General features: G+C 35.3%; 1 protein-coding gene across 11 annotated transcripts in view; it reads right to left on the bottom strand.

The window, feature by feature from the left end:
- Positions 1–22,642, bottom strand: part of GOLGB1 (golgin B1) — an 89,311-nt gene extending 66,669 nt beyond the window's left edge. For 5 of the 11 annotated variants that reach the window (XM_049628248.1, XM_049628247.1, XM_049628245.1 and 2 more), the window contains exons 1-2: positions 22,507–22,642; positions 111–205 (exon numbers count right to left, since the gene is read on the bottom strand). In XM_049628248.1, coding sequence (XP_049484205.1) covers positions 111–203 — 93 coding nt within the window. In that variant the 5' untranslated portion in view covers positions 204–205; positions 22,507–22,642. Of the gene's footprint in view, positions 1–110; positions 206–14,504; positions 15,086–18,911; positions 19,003–21,967; positions 22,485–22,506 lie in introns of those variants that run through there. The other 6 variants (XM_049628250.1, XM_049628251.1, XM_049628249.1 and 3 more) reach the window with 4 other exon arrangements.
- Between the last annotated feature and the right edge of the window lie 566 nt (positions 22,643–23,208).

The raw sequence follows: 23,208 nt of genomic DNA on the forward strand, positions 1-23,208 counted from the left end.
TCTCTTCCACCTAGTACAATGGAGGCTGCTTAAAACCTTCTATCTTCCTTTTCCTCAGAAGAACATAGAATATATGTCTCATCAGTTTAATTTAGAACAGAGCTACTCACAGGGTCTAGGGAAGCCCTCATATTCTGATCAGTGTCATCTCCTGATAATTCATGCAAAACAACATTGGCTAATCCTGACAATCGGCTCAGCATTTCTGCAGGAAAAGAAAACATAAACAGTAAAATGGACATAGGCTTCTCTTGTACTGGCAACTACATCATCTATAAGTGAAAAGCATGATGATGTCTTTAAAAAGGCATTTGAGGGGCGCCTGGGTAGAGCATCCGACTTCAGCTCAGGTCATAATCTCGCGGTTAGTGAGTTCAAGCCCCATGTCAGGCTCTGGGCTGACAGCTCAAAGCCTGGAGACTCTTTCAGATTCTGTGCCCTCCCCCTCTCTCTGCCCCTCCCCCATTCATGTTCTCTCTCTCTCTCTCTCTCTCTCTCTCTCTCTCTCAAAAAATAAAATAAACATTAAAAAAATTTTTTTAAAAAGGCATTTGAGTATGTGCAGTGTAGTCACATAGTGTTCTTTTCAGTGGCAACTGCACTGCACTCAAATAACCACCACTAACATTTTCTAAATAAAATACAGATACATAATTGTTTTGTGGGAAGTAAAAATGTCTTATAAGTTACCTTTAATCCATTTTCTTTCATCATAATTTCATTTACAAACATGAACTTCTAACATTCCTTCCCCTGCCAGAAGATTATTCTCTCCTACTTTGTCAAATAAATCCTGTGATGTAGCAAAATTTTTCTTTTTATGTGCCCTCATGAACCCCATTCTTTCAGGAGGGTTTCCTGATAACCTATGCGGTTTTGCTAAAATTTAAATATAATCCTTGTTTAAATGTATAGCATTAAATGCATATATTAGAAAAGGAAAAGGGATTTAAATCAGCAACCTGTGCTGCTTCTGTAGGAAATTAGAAAAAGAAGAGCAAAATAAAACAAATATAAGCAGAAAAAAATTCAGGTTAGAGCAGAAACTAATAAAATTGAAAATAGAAAAATACAGAAAATCACTAAAACCAAAAGATGATTCTTAAAGAGTAAGTTCAAACTAAAATTACCTGAATGTAACACAGACTGCCACCTGCAGAAAAGGTTATATACAAACCTAATGGTACCCTTATATCAAAAACCACTAATAAATATGCAAAGTATAAAGAGAAAGAAATCCAAATATATCACTAAATAAAATCAGCAAACTATGAAAGAGATAAAGACAAGGAAGGATCAGAGAATATCTCCAGGAACAACCATAAAACAAATAATAAAATGGCAGTAAATACATACCTATCAACAATTACTTTGGATGTAAATGTACTAAACACTCCAATTAAAAGACACAGCGTGACAGAACAGATTTTAAAAAATAAGGCCATCTGTAAGCTGCCTACAAGAGACTCATTTCAGACCTAAAGATACATGCAGATTGAAAATAGGGCATGGAGAAATATTTATCATGCAAATGGATGTCAAAAGAGAGCTTGAGTACCAATAGTTATATGGGACAAAGCAGACTTTAAAACAAAGACTGTAACAAGAGACTTTTTTTTTTTTTAAGTTTATTTATTTTGAGAGAGAGAGTGTGAGTGGGGCAGGGGCAGGGGCAGAGAGAAAGGGAGAGAGAGAATCCCAATCTCATGAACCCTGAGATTATGACCTGAAAGGAAACCAAGAGTCGAACGATTAACTTGACTGAGCCACCCGGGTGCCCCAAATACATATTCTTCTCAAGTGCACATGGAGCATTCTCCAGAACAGATCACAAAATAAGCCTAAACAAATTCAAGAAAACTGAAGTCATACCATACATTGTTATTGAACACAATGCTATGAAAATACAAGTCAATCACAAGAAAAAATCTGGAAAGAACACAAATACATGGAGGTTAAATAATATGCTACTAAACAATGAATGTGTTGACCAGGAAACAAAAGAAGAAATAAAAAAGTATATGGAAACAAATGAAAATGAAAATATAATGGTCCAAAAGCTTTGGGATGCAGCAAAAGCAGTTCTAAGAGGGAAGTTAATTGCAATACGGGCCTACCTACCTCAAGAAGTAATAAATTTTCAAATAAACAACCTAACCTTATACCTAAAGGAGCTAAAAAAAAGAAACACAAACAAAACCTAAAACCAGCAAAAGGAAGGAAATAATAAAGATTAGAGCAAATAAATGATATGGAAACTAAAAAAATAGCACAGATCAATGAAACCAGGAGCCAGACTTATCAAAGTTGGGGGGGGGCGGGGGGAGGAAGGAAGGACTCAAATAAAATCACAAATGAGAGGAGAAATAACAACCAACACCACAGAAATACAAACAATTATAAGAGAATATTATGAAACACTATATGTCAACAAACTGGACAACCTGGAAGAAATAGATAAATTCCTAGAAACACATAAACTATCAAAAACGAAACAAGAAATAGAAAATCTGAACAGACTGATAAACAGAAAAGAAACTGAATCAGTAGTCAAAAACTCCCACCAAAACAAGTCAGAGGTGAATTCTACCAAACTAGAATACCATTTAGCTATTCTTCTCAAAATTTTGCAAAAACATAGAAAAGGGAGGAAAACTTTCAAATTCATTTTATGAGGCCAGTAGTACACTGATTTCAAAAACAGATAAAGACACCACTTAAGAGAACTACAAGTCAGTATCCCTGATGAACACAGATTTAAAAATCCTCAACAAAATACTAGCAAATCAAATTAGTATTTTAAAAAAGTTATTCATGATCAAGGAGGATTTATTCCTAGGCTATAAGAATGGTTCAATATTTGCAAATCAATCAGTGTGATAATCACATCAATAAGAGGAAGGTTAAGAACCACAAGATCATTTCAATAGATACAGAAAAGGCAGTTGATAAAGTACAATATCAATTCATGATAAAAATCTTCAGCAAAGTAGCTGTAGAGGGAACATACCTCAACATAATAAAAGCCATATATGAAAAACCCACAGCCAACATCAAAAACTGAGAGATTTTCCTCTAAGCTTAGGAACAAGAGAAGGATGTCCACTCTCACTGCTTTTATTCAACATAGAAGTCCTGGCCACAGCAATCAGGTAAGAGAAAGAAATAAAAGGCATCCAAATTGGTAAGGAAGAACTGAAACTTTCATTATTTGCAGATGACATGATACTATATATAGAAAACCCAAAAGACTCCATCAAAAACTGCTAGAACTGATAAATGAATTCAGTAAAACTGCAGGATACAAAATCAATGTACAGAAATCTGTTGCATTTCTATACACCAATAATGAAGCAGAAGAGAAATTAAGAAAACAATCCCATTTGTAACTGCACCAAAAATAATTAAATACCTAGGAATAAACCTAACCAAAGAAGAAAAATAATTGTACTCTAAAAACTATAAAACACTGAAGAAAGAAACTGTAAATGACACAAAGAAATGGAAAAACATTCTATGCTCATGGGTTGGAAGAACAAATATTATTAAAATGTCTATACTACCCAAAGCAATCAATAGACTTAATGCAACCCTCCCCCCTCAAAATACCAACACCATTTTTCACAGAACTAGAACAAACAATTCTACAATTTGTATGGAACCACCAAAGACCCCAAATAGCAAAAGCAATCATGAAAAAGAGAAACAAAGCTGTAGGCATCACAATTCTGAAATTCAAGTTATATTACAAAACTGTGGTAATCAAAACAGTATGGTACTGGCACAAAAACAGACCCATAGATCAATGGAACAGAATAGAAAACCCAGAAATAAACCCACAACAATATGGTCAATTAATCTTTGACAAAGCAGAAAAGAATATCTAATGGGAAAAAGACTCTCTTCAATAAGGAAGAGGAAAACACTAGGAAAATGGGACAGCAACATGCAAAAAGAAAGAAACTGGATCACTTTCCTATACCTTACACAAAAATAGATTCAAAATGGATTAAAGAACTGAATGTGAGATCTGAAACCATAAAAATCCTAGAAGAGAACACAGGCAGTGTTCAGTAACTGCTTAGAACAAGCAGTAACCTCTTTGACATTGGCTGTTGCACTTTTTTCTAGATATATTTCCTAAGACAAGGGGGAAAATGCAGAAATAAATTATTGGGACTATATCAAAATGAAAAGCTTCTGCACAGCAAAGGAAATATCAACAAAATGCAAAGTCAACTTGCAGAATGGGAGAAGATATTTGCAAATGACATATCCTATAAAGGGTTAGTATAAAACTCAACACCAAAAAAAATAATAATCATCTAATTAAATTATGGGCAGAAGACATGAACAGACATTTCTTCAAAGAAGTCATGGAGATGGCTGACACATAAGAAGGTGTTCATCATCACTTACCATAAGGGCAATGCAAATCAAACCACAATGATTTATCACTTCACACTTGTCAGAATAGCTAAAATCAACAACACAAGAAACAACAGGTGTTGGCAAGGATGTGGAGAAAAAGGAACACTCTTGCACTGTTGGTGAGAATGCAAATCAGTGTAGCCACTCTGGAAAACAGTATGGAGGTTCCTCAAAAAGTTAAAAATAGAACTACCATATGATCCAGCAATTGCACTACTAGGTATTTGCCCAAAGAATACAAAAAACTAATTCAAAGGGATACACATACCTCTATGTTTATTTACAACAGCATGGAAGCAGCCCAAGTGTGTCCATAGATTGATGAATAAAGAAGATATGGTATGCGTGTATATATAAATATATACACATATATATATATGTGTGTATATACACACATATATATGTACATACATATTTATATATGTGTATATACACATATATATGTATATATATGTACACACAAAAGAATATTATTCCACCATAAAAAAATAACAGAATCTTGCCATTTACAATAACATGGATGGAACTAGAGAGTATAATCCTAAGTGAAATAAGTCAGTCCAACAAAGGCAAATACCATATGATACCACTCATATGAAGAATTTAAGAAAAAACAAATAAGCAAAGGGGGAAAAAAGAGACAAATAAAGAAACAGACTCTTAATTATAGAGAACAAACTGATGATTACCAGAGGGGAGGTGGGTGAGGGGATGGGTTAATTAGGTGATGGGGATTAAGGAGTGCACTTATTGTAATGAGTACCGGGTAATATATGGAATTTTCTTTTTATGTTTGTTTATTTATTTTGAGGGAGGAGGGGCAGAGAAAGAGGGAGAGAGAGAATCCCAAGCAAGCTCTGTGCTGACAGCACAGACCCCAATGCAAGGCTCTGTGAGATCATGACCTGAGCCGAAATCAAGAGTCAGATGCTTCACTGACTGAGCCACCCAGGTGCCTCTGATGTATGGAATTGTTGAATCACTATATTGTACACCTGAAATAAATATAACACTATACCTTAGCTAACTAGAATTAAAATAAAAACTTAAAAAAAAAAAGTTTGTTCTTTGAAAAGATCAACAAAATTGATAATGCTCTAGTCAGGCTGCCCAAGGAAAAAAAAATAAAGATACAAGTTATCAATATCAGTTATGAAAAAGGAGACATCAGTACAGATCTAACATACATTAAAATATTGTAACACAACAGTACAAATAATTCTATGCCCATAAATTCATCAACATAGAAGAAATGGGATAATTCCTTAAAAGATATAAGCTAAAAAAACTCACTAAAGAAGAAAAAGACAAATATAGATAATACACACAAAATAATACACATACATAATACACACAAATATATAAATACACATACACCCACACATCCCTTATTTATTATTTACTCATTCATTCATTCATCCAGATCAGTGTCAACTGCTAGTCCATAGAAGTGAGAATATTAATGTTTTGATAGGAAAAATCAAAATAGAACTGGACTGTGCATAGCACTAGTATAAGTAATTACACTAAATTTTGTTTAATGATAAAATGTTATTTGGCCTTCAAAAGCCTCAGCAGGGAGAAATATAAAAGCTCTTGTACAAAATAAGCACTTGAATTAAAAACAATTACCCCTAAAGTTTTCTTCTACTTAGAACAGTAATAATGTTTAGGGCAACCATGGTCCTTAATTAAGAAGGAAGTGGTGAAGTCTTTGTTTCTATAACAGGTTATCTTGGATAACCGAACTAGCATATAACACTTAGAAAAAAGATGTACATGAAACAGGAAAGGAAAAAGAAAACCACTCCTAGAAGGGCAACATAGGACCACATATAACTATATATATAACTACTAAAAAGGCAACATAGGGCCACACATAAATATATAGGACCATATATAACCACTCATTCAAGCTGTGAGACTTATAACTATAGTCAGTTAAAAAAAATCACAACTCACCATTACACAGACTAAACTTTGTTTTCAACTCTCAAGACTGAATTTTCTATAGCAATCATTAGTGAAAGAAATGAACACCATTAACTATGTGCCTAATAGGCACATAGATTTGCACTAATCAAAGAAAGTCATAACAGAACCTACTCTATCAAACAGAATCATTTTATCTTCAGATTTTTCAGACCACATCAGGAATAAACACACACACAAAAAATCAACCAACTGATGGGACTCTGAAAAAATGGGGATTGCAAACAGCACAGATTATGGAACTTCCTGATTTCCCACATAAAAATTGACAAAGCAACTAGATAACAAAACTAAAAACCCATATACAGGCTTTACCAAAAAAACAATGTGACAAAGTTTCCCACAAACTCTAAAATAAACATGGATATAGATAAACCACCAACAGCCACAAGATCTGCATGTCATTGTTGTCCATGTGGGAGGAAAAGGGAAGTGAAGAGTGGCAGAATATTCCACCCCAAAATCTGTCACTTTGGCTTAAAGATTATTTTGAGCTAAAGGCACTTGAAAAATAGCAGGTACAAGAAGGATGCTCTGACCTCTCCTTTTTCTTCCTGAAAGCAAGATACAAAACCTCATATGGAAGATGTCCTCCTTATATTAGAAGGAAAGTAACATTCTTATCTCCAGGGATGGGGAGTTGAAGCCAAGAGGAATCTGTACAAACAAACCTTGTATGTGAATCCTTGTCTTCCTAGTCACTTTTCCATGATTAACTACCCCTTTGCCTTGTACTGTTATCACAATTTACTGCTCCTTGTCCAACTCAATATATAAGTGTTCCATTCTAATTGCTTCTTTTAGTCTTCATTTCCTTATGAGGGCTCCAGTGTCACTTAAAATTTATACTAAATAAATCTGTATGCTTTCCCTGTTAATCTGTCCTATGTATATTTAATTCTCCATCCAAAAACCTTAAGAGGAAAGAGGTAAAATAATGCTGCCATACAGAAGCTATAAGACTGTGACACATACACCAAGAGAACCACAAAATAGCCAGTGGGTATTCACTGGAAAATGTGCTGAGCCAATTAAAGAATAGCAGCTGAAAGAGGGAGGTATATCCATACTCCAACACACATAAGAGCAAGGAGCCTGCAAGATTTAAAATGACTAAAGAGTCTGGGCCCCTGAACTCTCAAAACTGAAGAGTCATGGCTCTCTTTCAGAACAGGGCCTCTAGTAAGAGCAGAACCAAAATTCATCAAAACTGAGTCAACAGACAACAAAGGAAGATCCAGATAAAGAGTGAGCTGGGGGTAGTAGAAAAGGAGTCAGGAAATCTCAGAAATCCAATGGCCACATATTTGAACCAATATTGGAAAACAACGTAAGAGGGAACTCTGTGAAGTTAGAAAGGCTATCCAAAATAAATGTCCTTCTAAAAGTTTAGCAACATTAAATTAACACAAAAATGAGCACCTGAAAAGTAACACAATCTCCATACAAAGTCATTTTAAGAAAAATAGCAGAATAATATCCATACAGAAAATGGAAGCATGTCAAAGAGTCATGCTCAAAATAACTCAAAATTACAACCTACTAAATCAACTAAAATGATGTAAGACATGAAAAGCCATACGTCAGAAACTGAAATACCCATAAAGGCAGCAAGAGAAGAAAGGAACAAATGAACCACACAACAGTCAGAAAACTATTAATAAAATGGCAATAGTAAATTCTTTCAAAAATTACTTTAAATATAATTGGATTAAATTATACAATCAAAAGACATGGAGTGGCTGAATGGATTTAAGAAACAAAATCCAACTATATGCTGCATACAAGAGACTCACTGGCTCTAAGGTTACACAGAGACTGAAAGTGAAGAGATGGAAAAAGATATTCCATGCAAATGGTAACCAAAAGAAAGCAAAGGTGACTAATAAAAGACAAAATAAACTTTTAGTTAAAAACTGTAATGACAGGCAGAGAAAAGGTCAATGGTAAAGGGGTAAATGATAAAGGGGTTAATTCATCAAGAGGATATAATACTTGTAAATAAATATGTATACACCCAGTATCAGAAAGCTAAATATATTAAGCAAATGTTCGCAGAACTGAAGGCAGAAATAGACAGCAATACAATAATAGTGGTAGACTTCAATTCCCTTACAACAGATATGTCATCCAGACAGAAAAGCAATAAAAGCATAAGAAAGCAAGAAGAAAACAATGTACTTGAACTACACATTAAATTAAATGGACCTAACAGACATATACATAACATAACAAAAGCAGCAAAATATACATTCATTTCAAGTGCACATGGAACACTATCTAGGATATAGATCATATATTGGGCCACAAAATAAGTCTTTACAAATTTAAGAATATTGAAATCATATCGAGTATTATTTCTGATGACAATGGTATGAAACTAAAAATCAAAGAGAGAGAGAAACAAAAAACAAAGTCTTAACTACAGAGAACTGATGGTTACCAGAGGGGATATGGTAGAAGATGGGTTAAATAAGTGATGGGGATTAGGGAGTGCACTTGTGATGAGCACCAGGTGATGTATGTAATTGCTGAATCACCATATTGTACACCTGAAACTAATACAAGACTGTATGATCACTAACTGGAATTAAATTTAAAGAAAAAAAACATTAAAAGAAGAAATAAAATTACTTTTAATATGCAAAAAATAGCAAAAAGAATATTGGAAAATCCACAAATATGTGGAAATTAAACAATATGCTCCTGAATCAATGGGTCAAAGAAGAAATCACAAAGGAAATAAAAAATTATATTGAGACAAATGAAAATGGAAACATGGCATATCCATGGAAATTTAATGAGACACAGCAAAAGCAGTTTTAAGAGGAAAGTTTGTGGAGATAGCCTCCTACATTAAGAAAAAAGAAAGATCTCAAATAAACATTGTAACTTGACACTTCAAGGATCTAGCGAAAGAACAACTAAGGTGAAAGCAGAAGGAAGGAAATAAATAATTATCAAAGCAGGAATAAAGGAAATGAAGACTTAAAAAATAGAAAACACCAATAAAACTAAGTTTTTCAATGTAACTGGTTTTTTGAAAAGATAAACAAAATTGACAAACCTTTAGCTAGACTAAGAAAAGAGAGATTCAAATGAATAAAATCATAAGTGAAGGAGGAGACACTACAACTGAGAATACAGTAATATAAGGGATCTTAAGAGAATACCATGAATTACTATATGCAAAAAAATTGGATAACTTGGAAGACACAGATGAATTCCTAGAAACATACAACTTATCAAGAATGAATCATGAGAAACAAAATCTGAACAAACCAATAACATAGAGATTGACCCAAAAACCTCTCAACAAAGAAATGCCCAGAACTTGATGGCTTCACTAGTAAACTCTAAAAAAATGCTTAAAGAAGAATTAATGCTAATCCTTCTCAAACTAGTCTAAAAAAAACTGAAGGAGAGGAAACACTTTCAAATTCATTTTATGAGGACAGTATTACCTGGATACTGAATCCAGACAAGGACACAACAAGGAAATTATAGGCCAGTATCCCCAATGAAATAGATGCAATAATCCTCAACAAAATACCAGCATACTCAATTCAACATCACATTAAAAGGATCATTCACCATGTCAGGTAGGATTTATTCCTAAAATACAAGGATGGTTCAACATCCACAAATCAATAAATGTGATGTACTAAATTAACAGAAGGAATGATAAATATCACATAATCATCTCAATAGATGGAGAATAAGCATTAAAAAAATTCAACATCCTTTCATGATAAAAACTCGCAACCGAGTAAGTATAGAAGGAATGTACCTCAGTATAATTAAGGCCATATAAAAGCCCACAGTTATATCATACTCAATGGTAAAAAGCTAAAAGCATTTCCTCTAAAATAAGAAAGACGATAAAGATGCCCATTCTCACCACATCTATTCAATATAGTACTGGAAGTCCTAACCAGATCAATGAGGCAAGGAAAAGAAATAATAGGCACCCAAATCAGAAAGCAGCAAAATTTTCTTTTTGCAGATAACATGGCCTTACATATAAGAAACCCTAAAGATTTCACCAAAAAATTATTACAACCAGGGTGCTGGGGTGGCTCAGTCAGTTAAGGGTCTGACTTCAGCTCACGTCATGATCTCACAGTTCATGGGTTCCAGCGAGTCCCGGGTGGAGCTCTGTGCTAAAAGCTCAGAGCCTGGAGCCTGCTTCAGATCCTGGGTCTCCCTCTCTCTCTGCCCCTCCCCCTCTAGTGCTCTGCCTCTCTCTCAAAAATAAATAAAAAAACATTTAAAAAACTTTTAAAAATTATTACAACTAACAAACTAATTCAATAAAGTTTCAGGATATAAAATCAGTATACAAAAATTATGTTTCTCTGTACCAACAACAAACTATCCCCTCAAAATTAAGAAAATAAAGCCAATTATAATAGCATTTAAAAAAATAAAATACTTAGGAATAAATTTAACATTGTATATATAAACCACATCTTTATCCATTTATCAGTTGATGGACATTTAGGCTCTTTCCATAATTTGGCTATTGTTGAAAGAGGATCTTGAGAAACTTAACAGAAGACCATGGGGGAGGGAAAGGGGAAAAAAAGTTACAGACAGGGAGGGAGGCAAACCATAAGAGGCTCTTAAATACAGAGAACAAATTGAGGGTTGATGTGGGGTGGGGGAGAGGGGAAAGTGGGTGATGGGCATTGAGGAGGGCACTTGCTGGGATGAGGAATGGGTGTTGTATGGAAGCCAACTGGACAATAAATTATATTTTTTTAAAAAAGGAATAAATTTAACAAAGGATGTGAAAGATTTGTATACTGAAAATTATAAGACATTGATGAAAGGAACTGAGAAGACACAAATAAATGGAAAGGTATCCCATGTTCACAGGCTTGAAAAACATATTAAAAGCCTATACCACTCAAAGCAATCTACAGCTTCAATGCTATCCCTATCAAAATTCCAATGCCTTTTTTCCACAGAAATTAAAAAAAGAAAAATCTAAATCATATGGAACCACAAAAGATCTAGAATGGCCAAAGCAATCTTGAGCAAGAATAAAGCTGGAGGCATAACACTTTTGCTTTCAAAATAGAACATAAAGCTATAACAATCGAAACATTAAGATACTTGCAGAAAACAGTCATACAGACCTCTAGAACAGTATAAAGAGCCCAGGAATAAATCCATACATTTACATCGAACTGATGTTCAAAAAAGGTGCCAAAAATTCACAATGGGGAAAGGATAGGCCCTATTTTAATAGTGGTGCTGAGAAAACTGGTATCCACATGCAGAAGAATGAAACTGGACCCTATCTCATACTGCACACAAAAATCAACTCAAACTGTATTAAAGACTTAAACACAAGACCTGAAACTGTAGAACTAGCAGAAGAAAGCAGAGGGGGAAAAGCTTCTTAACATTGGTCTTGACAATAATTTCTTGAATACGACCTCAAAAGTACACACAACAAAAGCAAAAATAGACAAATGAGATTGCATCAAACTAAAAAGCTCCACAGCAAAGGAAACAACAGAATAAAGAGACAACCTACAGAACAGGAAAAAATATTTGCAAACCATACATCTGATAAAGGATTAATATCCAAAATATATGTGAGAAATTCAAACAATTCAATAGCAAGAAACAATCTGATTTTAAAATGGGCAACGGAACTGGCCAGATATTTCTCCAAAGAAGACATACAAATGGGCAAGTTGTATGAAAAAAAAATGCTCAACACCAATAATCATCAGGGAAATACAAATTAAAACCACAATATCAGGTGGGAGGATGAGCTTAACGGATTATGGGCATTAAGAAGGGCACTTGTTGGGATGAGCACCAGGTGTTATATGTAGGTGATGAATCACTAAATTCTACTCCTGAAACCAATACTACACTATATGTTAACTAACTTGAATTTAAATTTTAAACACACACACACACACACACACACACACACACACACACACAATATCACCTCATACCTGTTAGAATGGCTATTTTCAAAAAAACAATGGATAACAAGTGTTGGCCAGGATGTGGAGAAAAAGGAACCCTTGTACACTGTTGGTAAGAATATTAATTGATACAGCTATTACACAAAAAGGTCTGGAGGTTCCTCAAAAAATTTAAAAATAGAACTACCATATGACCCAGGAATGCCACTTTTAGGTATATATCCAAAGGAAATGAAAGCAGTATCTTAAAGAGATATCTGAAATCCCATGTTCATTGCAGCATTACTCACAAATAGCTAAAATATAGGGGCGCCTGGGTGGCGCAGTCGGTTAAGCGTCCGACTTCAGCCAGGTCACGATCTTGCGGTCCGTGAGTTCGAGCCCCGCGTCAGGCTCTGGGCTGATGGCTCGGAGCCTGGAGCCTGTTTCCGATTCTGTGTCTCCCTCTCTCTCTGCCCCTCCCCCGTTCATGCTCTGTCTCTCTCTGTCCCAAAAATAAATAAAAAACGTTGAAAAAAAAAAATTTAAAAAAAAAAATAGCTAAAATATAGAATCAACCTAAGTGTCTACCGATACATGAACAGATAAAGAAAATTGTGTGTGTATGATATATCATTCTGCCCTAAAAAAATAATGAAATCCTGTCATTTACAAGAACATGGATGGACCTAGAGGACAGTATACTACGTGAAATAAAACCAGGTACAGAAAGACAAATATTGCATGATTTCACTTATGCACAGAATCTAAAAAAGTCAAACTTGTAGAAGCAGACAGTAAAATAGTGGTTGCCGAGGAAAAGTGGGTAAGGGAAATAAAGAGATATTTGTTAAAGGATACAAACTTTCAGTTATGCAGAATGAATAAATTCTGGAGATCTAATGTACAGCATGGTGACTACAGTTAATAACACTTTATTGAGGGGCACTTGAGTGGCTCAGTCGATTAAGCATCCAACTCTTGATATTGGCTCAGGTCATGACCTTGCATTCGTGTGATTGAGCCCCACATTGGGCTCCATGCTGAGCGTGGAGCCTGCTTGAGACTCATTCTCTCTCTCTCAAAATAAACATTTTTTTTAAAACTCTGTATTGGGGCACCTGGGTGGTTCAAGTGAACCCCCACATCGAGCTCTCTGCTGTCAGCACAGGGCCTGCTTCAGATCTTCTGTCTTCCTCTTTCTTGGCCCCTCCCCAGCTTGCTCACTCTTTCCCTCTCAAAAATAAATAAATATTTTTTAAAAAACCCACTGTACTGTATACCTGAAATTTGCTAACAGAGTACATCTTAAATGTTCTCACCACAAACACAAAATGGTAATTATGTAAGGTGATGGGTACTTTCCATATTTCAATTAGCTTGATTGAGGTCATCATTTAACATGTCTATGTATAGCAGAATATTACATTGTGTACTTTAGACATGTACATTTTTGTCAATTATACTTCAATAAAGTTCAAAAATAACAATGACAATATCTATTTCCAATATTAACATTTTGTTAACAAAAATTAATAGCTGACTATAATTGATACATTTTTATACACCAACTAAGAGCACACCAGAGCACAAATAGTTAAGTATATGATAGAGATATGTATCATATTTACTTTTACAAAAGAAAGATTAAACTTTGATAGGTTGTTCTATGATGCAAACTTGGCTGAACACATGTATAGGTTTTCTTCGATTTGAAATAAATTAAAACAAATATATTTATCAATTTACCTTCCCCAGTAGAAAAACCCAAAACTGAAGAGGAAACTCAAGAAATAATTGAAAAGTTTTAAAAATCATTTTGGAAATGAGATAAAACTAAAACAAACAAAAAATACCCAGGAAAATGAACATTCATAAGTCATGCCTTAAGGAAAAAAAGAAAGTTAAGATAAAGGATAATTTTATAAATCAAAAAGAAATTACCTGTAAACTAAACATGCAACTACCTTATGACCCAGCAATTTTACTCTTAGGCATTTGTCTCAGAGAAACGAAATCTTAAATTCACGCAATAACCTGTACATGGATGTTCATAGTAGCTTCAGTTGTAAGAGCCCAAAACTGTAATCAGCAAAGAAGTCCTTTGACAAGAAAATGGTTAAACAAACTGTGGTATATACATACCATAGAACACTACACAGCAATCAAAAGGAACAAACCAATAATTTCGATGAATCTCCTGCTGAATGAAAAAAAAGCCAATTTTCCAAAAGTTACATACTATATAATCCTACACCTATATAATATTTTTGAAGTCACAAAATTTTAGAAATGGAAGACAGATCAGTGGTTGCCCATGCTTATGGAGGGTTTGGAAGCAGAAAGGCAGGAGGTGGTTGAAGTTATAAAAAAACAACAGAAGGTGTTCTTGTGTTGGAACTATTTGATATCTTAACTGCAGCAGTGGGTACATGAACCTAGATAGGTGATGAAGTTGTATAGAACTTACACACACACATATAAAGGTGGGAGTGTATTAATGTTAGTATCCTGGTTGTGATATTACACAATAGTTTTATAAAATTTTAAACTTTGAGGGAAACAAGACAAAGTGTACAAGGGATCTTTCTGTATTATTTCATTACAACTGCATATGACTCTACACTTATCTCAATTTTTAAAAAGAAAGAAAAAGGAATGAACTAAATACAATGTGATGTCCTATAATTTGATCCTGGAACAGAAAAAAGGACATTAATGTTGAAACTAATGAAATTAAAAGAAAGTATGGAGGTTAGTTATGAATCATCACTGGTATCTTAGTTTTGACAAATTCACTTTGTCAGGAGTATAGTTGACTCTAAACTGTCTACATATTTTCTATAGTAAACCTAAAATTATTCCTAATAATTTTTTTATTTAAGTTTGTTTATTATTTATTTAGTGGGGGGAGGCACATGTTTGAGTAGGGGAGGGGCATACAGAAAGGGAGACAGAGACTTCCAAGCAGGCTCCACACTGTCAGTGCAGAGCCCGACTTGGGGCTCGATCTCATGACCCCAAGATCATGACCTAAGCTGAAACCAAGAGCCAGACGCTTAACCAACTGAGCCACCCAGGCATCCCAATAAAAATTTTTTTATTCTTAAAAAAATTTTTAAAGGTAATCAATAAGGGAACCAGAAGAAAGTGATAAAGATTGATGATAAGCACTGTGGACAACCAAATTCCCTGCAGAAGAAAACCAAAGTTTCTGTAACCAAAGTTACAGAAAAGACACAAAAAGCTAAAACTGAGAGCATTTAACTGAAATTTTAAATTTTGAACTTTGAAGCTACATATTGAAAGAGTCTACCATGTAGCAGGGGTTATCAACCCATAATGACCAAGAAGACATTCTAGTAAAACTAATGGACTTAAAAATAATCTTTAAGATTTAGGTCAAAAGATCATGTGACTTGTCTAATTATAATAATAATAATAATAATAATAATATCAGACTTTTTATAATGTTTTTGCCAGGAAAAATATCCTAGAGTTCCACATTTGAGATATTCAGGGAAAGAAAATGTGAGCCAAGGATTTTATTTTCAGCAAAAATGACCTTCATTTTTGATATAAAAAGCACAGAGAGAATGTTAAAAGCATGCAAGAAAATTCATGAAAAATTTTCCCACGAACATTTCCTAAGGCACCTACTAAAGAGAAAGCTTGAGATGACCAAAATGATCAAAGAAACATCATCATAAAGACTGGTGGTAAGCACTAAATATATAGTTATTTGTAGAACTAACACTGATATGGAGAGAACATAATATTAAATAATTACATGCTCTAACAATATATAGGGCTACCATGAAGAAAACCTGGGAAGAATGTGAATCATATATGAAAAAAAAAAAAAAAAACAAACCCTTTAGAACTATTTTCAATAACCAACATTAGTGGTGACTGTATTAGTATTATTATTCCTTGACAAGTACCACATGTACCATGTGGAATTAAAGTGCAATAATTGAGCAATTAACAGGCATAGTAATTCTATCATATTTTCAATGTGAAAAAAGGTAATACAGGTGTAAAACAGAAGAAATTAAGAACCTCAAGATAAAAACTGATCTTGGATTTGAGTTGAAAGCATCAGTATAAACTTACAAGGCATTTTACCTCAGTACATCTATTTTCCTAGATTTGTCCACTGAAAAGGCTTAAAAATAATGATAAACTGAGAGGCAATGAATATCTCTAGTGCTAGATTGGGGTCTTGCAATACTATTTTCCATTAATAATGTTTTTAAGTAGGAGAGCTTCTCAGAGAAATGGGTAATTCCTGTTCTGAAATAGGAAATGTACACAATAAGCCTAAAACATCTTGTCATACAAATAGCAAGGAAGCAATCAAAGGCTAACTAGAGTCATGTCAAAAGGACCTGGGGGAAAAAAAAAACCAATATGTGATCCAGTTTTATAATCCAGAAACAGGGATTTATTATGGTCTTTTAAAATTTCTGTCAGTATTTTTTTTATAATTTTAATAGTACAGGGTTTACACATACTTTGTTGAATTTATCCCTATGTATTTAAATTTTTTATTCTACTCTAATATTGTTTTACTATTATTTTCCAAATAGTTGCTCTACATACAAATATAATTTATGTTTCCATATTGACCTTGTATCATGTGACCTTGTTAAATGTACCCATTAGTTCTATGTGGTTTTTGATAGATTTTTCCTTGTAAATTTAGTATACACAATGATATCTTCGTTAATAAAAGTGAATTTCATTTTTTTCCTAAAAAAAACAAAAACAAAAAACAAACAAAAAAAAGGACCCAGGATCCAAATTGAGAAGGTTCTCACAGGCCAAAGGAACAAGTGAGTTTCTAAGAAGAATATCAATTGCAATAGATTGAAACCCACCAAAAATACTTCAATCCACAAGTTCATATTAAACTCATCAGGTAAACTAAGTATCTTGAAAACTAACAAAGTCAAGGATTTATCTTGACTTTTCTATTTGAACTTTACCATTCAGGAACCAAATAGTAGATAAGGGGATCCATATCCATATAAAATATTTCAGCTAACAAATGAAAACAAAATGGTAGAACTGGATACAAAGGATACAGGAATATGCTGAATTGCCCCATGAAAGTGAAATTCTCAGAGTGTGGGAAACTCCACAGGTCAAAAAGTCTAAGTTCTTCAACAAAAATTATAAGGAAAGGACTTAAGAGACACTGAGTTAAAAAGGGGGGAAGGGAGGGAAAAGATTCACATTTGGGTGATAAAACCATAGAGAAACCACAAGGAAGTGATTACTGTGAAAGGAAGGAGAGAGCAAATGGAGGAGTTTCTCAGATGACTGACAAAGTTAGATTTCTTGACCTCACAGTTATGATAAGAATGCTTACCTCTTAATAATTCATCAAGCTATATGTCTTTTGGTGTGTGTGTTTTTTTCTTCTTGAGTTTTATTTTACAATAAAAAGGTCTTTTAAAAAATCAATTAACAGCTAGAGCCGTCTATAACAGAGTTACTCAACTTAACCCCTGGCTTGGTCACACACCATGACCTATAAATACCTCAATCACTGGCCACTTCCCATCATCTTCACTTCAGATTCTCAAACCAACCCTCAACCCACCTCTATCATAGTCCTTCTGTTCATACTCACACTTTCTGCTCTAACTAGCTTGGATTCTACTGCTTGCTTCTGCTACTACCTTTAGGGCTAAATAGAGAAAGTACTGAGATTTCAGACATTGTGGCAACATTCCCAACCATTTTAGAACCATAGGACCTTTAGAGAAATGTAAAACATGTTATCATCTGTGGCCAAACGTATGCACACATGTATACTGAAGGTGGTATGCCCTACATCAAATCTTTTGTATATCACCATTAGCCAAGAAGACCGTGAGGGTTATGTAATTTCTATTGGGAAAGTTTTTTGTTTTTTTTTCCCCCCAAATATACAATTAAAATCCCAAATGTTTTCTCAAACTCTCCCCACCATTGGTATCCACCACTGCCATGCATGAGATTTTGATTCATCCTCCTGAGAAGGGTGTGTCTCCACCAGCAGCCTACTGAAAATTACTGCACATGAAGATACATACAAATGAACATAGGATCATGATAATATTATTGGAAATAATTATTGAGCAATATGTACTTTATACAAATTTCTCTATAATTCTCACAAAATCTGCAAGATCAGTATCATCATCATTGCCATTCTAAGATAAAGAAAACTGACACTCAAGAGAAATGAATACATTTCAAAGTATCTCTACTAAAAAAGCATTACTGAATAAGATAAAAAGCTCTTCAAATGAAAAATAGGTTACTTTCCTCACATAACCATTTAAAAATATGTACATTTTTTATAGTACATATTTTTTTTACATTTATAAAGGATGTACCATTTCAGGTCAAAGTAAAAGGAGTTTCTCAAAGATATACAATAATCGGACAGGTCCATGAGAAAGGAAGTAGTGGAACAAGCACCAAATTGGGAGCCAGGAACTGAGCCTTCAGTTCTGGCTCCAACACAAAGAGGCTGTACTATGCTGGGTAAGTTACCTTACAGTTTCCTCATCTTCAAGTGAAGAAGACTGACAAATATTCTAACGCCCAGTACTATGACTCCATGATTCAAGAGTGATTTGTATGGCTGTCAACAGAAAAGGAAAATGTGGAAATGTAATTGGGAAGGGTATCTCAGGCACAGTTAAGTGCTTTATGTAGTTGAAAGGTTGAGAACTTGAGGGCAAAAGAGACAAAGTAGTCATGCTTAAGCCAAATGAAGAAAGATGGATCTACCCCTCTGTTTAGGCTCACTGTAGGACAGAAATGGACAAATGGGGGAAAATATTCATGTTCACTGTAATAAATTCATGTAAGGAATATGTGTGACTGCTGGGACAAAAAATGCTCTTGCTATTGTTTTATAAAGCACCAGAATTATGAGTAGCAATTTGGGAAAAGAAAAAAAATCAGGGCTTCATGCCAAGGCCAGCCTTCAATAAAACAGGCAAATAAAACAATCTTTCAAGTCAATGCTAGCTACACCTTCCACAAACACTGCCACAGGATCTCAACACTCGTCTGTTGAGGTGGCACTAGAAATTTAATAAGTATTATTTTTGCAAAGTCTTCACTGCTTGCTATAAATAATTATTTTCAAAGTACCTACTTGGCATGGAGCATAATGCCAGGAGCCACAAAAACATAAAAAGAAATATAAGTAATGTCCCTAACCACAGAAAACTTAGTACAAAAGGCATGGGAAAATAAAAAAAATAAATAATCGAAGATAGTGCATGCCTGGGTACACATCTGCTTTGGAATTTAAATCACATTTTCCCACAGAAAATGGTGAGATCTCCAAGTCACTCCTCAAATTTATTTAAAGTGTACTTGGTTGAGCCTGGGTAGTTTTCCTTAATTCCTTAATTCTCAAAGTGATTTTCAATTGGTTTGAGGAACTGAGAGGAAATGGTGCTATACAGCTGGAAAAAAACATATCCAATATTATGATATAACTTTACAATTACAAAATGAAAAGCTAATTTTCATGACACAAAAAAATGTTTTCATTAACAAATTTAGAAGTAAATGGTAGATATAATTTATATAAGCAGTACTATGCACTAAGTATTATTTCAATAGCTTTACATATAAAAACTTATATATCCTCATTACTTTACTTTTTTATTATTAAAACAACCCCAACAAGGAGGTACTATCAATATCCCCAGTTTTAAGGTTTGTAAACTACAGCATAAGAGAGATTATATATTTTAACTAATCACAGAGCACCATAAAGCTTCTTGGCTGATGGAGATATACAAAAAAGAATCTATTTTGTGAGTAACCTCATCACCCAACATTCATCACTGGGGCTGAAATTAGGGCTGGGGCCATGAGAGCACTCATATACTTATATATTCACTACAGCAGTGTTTGTGATGCCTAATAAATACAATCCAATGCCCATCAATAGGGAACACACTAAGTACATTTTGACATTTCTACAAGGACATGCTGTATAGCCTTTTAAAAGAATCAGGTACTTTAATACTTATGGATAGAAAAAAATATAGTATCAAGAGGCAAAAGAAAGGTATAGAATAGTATGTGTATCATGACTCCACTTGTGGGAAAGAAATAGGAGGGGGATGGATACATATTAGGTAAGTGCTTGAGTCTGATCAGAAAGTTTCTTAAGAAGAAACAAATTATTTACAATGCTTACTTCTGGGAAGTAGGGAATGAGAAAAAGGCCAGTAGATAGGGGAGAAAGAGATTTTTGTTTTTATATTATACCCTTTTGTATTGAATTTCAACTTACCTAAAGTACATACTGCTGATTTTTACATGGCTGAATTAAAAATATAGTAGTAGAGAGCCTAACCTCCTTTTATATAGTGGTTCCTAACAACAGACTGGTATGTGATGATCAGTGGTGAGATGTGTTCCAAATAATTTATTCCTAACAGTATTTAACCAAGAGAAGTTTATGAATGATTTATTATTTTTATAAATGGATAAAATCGACATCCTTTTAATTAATCCATTAATGCAAAAGGGAAAAAGATAGGGGGCCTTTAAGACTCAAGCAGAGGGAAAAAAGATGGATCGCCTGAAGAGGATTTCTAGGAGGTCCCATTCCAGAAGAATGGAGGACCTCAAAAAAAAAAAAAAAAAAAAAAAAGTTTTCTCCATCCAGTCTGTAGATACTTAGAAATGTAAACAGCCTTCTTGTAAAATAAACAAACTTTATAATGGTTCCCAAATTGGATTAGGAGTGTCCTGGAGAGTAGGCAAGATTTTTTTTTCATCCTTTTAAATACGCTTTTGTATATGTTTACTGTGCTATGCATATGGTATCCATAATTAAATATAACATATTTGGAATATGCTTGTTCAAAAACGTTCTACTGATAGGGTGTGTAAAAATGTTTAGGAACTACTGATGTGGTCAAACGAAGTTAATGCAGTGAAGAGGAAAGCATTTAAGTAAAAGTACATGGTCAAGGGATGAAAAGTAAAAGTTGTGAAACTGTCAGTGTATAATGGTTGCAACTTTTTAGTTCTCTTCAACTTCTTCCTATATCTATTCCATGACCAAATCCTGCCATTTCCAGGTTAATGTTTACTGGGTTTGACCATTCATAGTCATTCTGACCATACAAATTTTAATTACTTCGTGTTTCTGGAAAGGCCTCCAAGCCTGTCTGTAAGGAGTTCTCCACTGCCATCTTGCAAAAAGAACCGTAAGGTTCTTTAAGAGTTCAGAAAGCTTCCAACTATCGCCAAAAGTGAAAGTACTTACCCAGTGATTTTAAATATCTCTGTCCTACACTTAAACTGTCCTTTCCCCACAGACCAAATGGAACTCTTAAAATAAGTCGGACAAATATATTCCTCATTTGTCAAGGAACTCACTTTCCTCTTCGCACTCCCACACACCACTCCCCTTAAGCAGATAAATATCCTCCACAGCACCAAATCAAGTTCTTTTTCCTCCAGAACTTTCTTCAGGATTCTCTTTCTCTAACAGTATGTCTACCCCTGATTCCTGGGATTTTAGTGCTGAAGGCGTCGCAAAGATTATTCCTCTCTCCAAATCTCACCAGCAACTCATTAGCAGGATCTTTTGCCAGGTCCCTTTTTGCATTTTATCTCCACCGTTTCTGTGATCTCCGCCCTGAAGAGCGTTCATTCCTTTGGGTCCCGCTTCCCTTTCCGGAAACTAAGTTTAGAACCTGAGCACAGGGGCCAGACAGGTTTTCTCCGACGTCAGCTACTGCGAACCCAGGGCGGCCTGAACAGGCCGCTCAGGGAACAAGGCCGAGAGGACAGGACTGACCCGAGAGCCCTCTCCGTCGCTCCGGGAGAAGAAACGTCCTGGGGAGGGAGCAGACCGCGCATATGTGCCCCGAGGCCGCGCAGTGAGACCCCCAAAGCCCTTCCAAAGGGCCAGCTGGCATGTGGGCAACTAGAACTAGGCCTGGTAGGTGAAGGGAGGCGTGTGTAGGGCTGGATCCAGGACGGAATAGGAAGAGGAGGGGCAGGGAGGGGACCCAAGTGTGGCCGCTTCGGCAGCCCCTGCGGAGGGGTGACCGTTAAAAGACTCAAAGAAGGGAGGAGTTGGGGAGTATCCCTCACTCACCTGGAAGAGGCTGCGGCCGGAGGCGCCAGCTGCCCCCCTCCCAAATTTAAGCCACGTCAGCTCGGGAATCCCGTACGCGACACCTACCACCGCCGCGCCCCGTCAAGGGACTCAACCACTCGCAGTTGGGACGGAAGATGGGATTAGGACAAGAACCAATCAGAGCTGTTGGCAGAGCGTTACCAGGGAGACCAGGCACGCCTTGTTTGTAACTAACCCATCAACAATGACGGAAACCAATCAACATTAGGAAATTCTCCTCTTCCTCAAAGAAAGAGCCAATGGTCTCTAACGAATGGAGGGGGGGCGGAGTCAGACGTGAGCAAGTGTTCCGGAAGAAGATCTGCGGAAAACCGGAAATGCCCGGAGGGCGGGCGTTCTGGGGAGGGTCAGGTGTTAACGCTGTGAAATGGGTGGGCCACTTGGCCCGAGTTCTTCTGTGGTGTTGATGGTGACTGACCCACGCTATGGCTTGGGTTTTTGCGTAGTCCGGTACTGTGGATACCAGCTGTGACAGGATTGTTGAATGAGCTGTGAGAAGGGAGTGGGGATGTGGGTTTTACTCTTAGAATCATAAATTAGTAAGAGCCGGAAAGTAGGTCGTCTAATATGATCTTTTCATTTTATTGATGAAAAATGAGACCCGGATTAAAGTGAGACACCCAAAGACAAGTAACAATTACTGATAGAACTTGGATAGAA

The sequence above is a fragment of the Panthera uncia genome, chromosome C2 (assembly GCF_023721935.1).
Source record: "Panthera uncia isolate 11264 chromosome C2, Puncia_PCG_1.0, whole genome shotgun sequence".
NCBI lineage: Eukaryota > Metazoa > Chordata > Mammalia > Carnivora > Felidae > Panthera > Panthera uncia.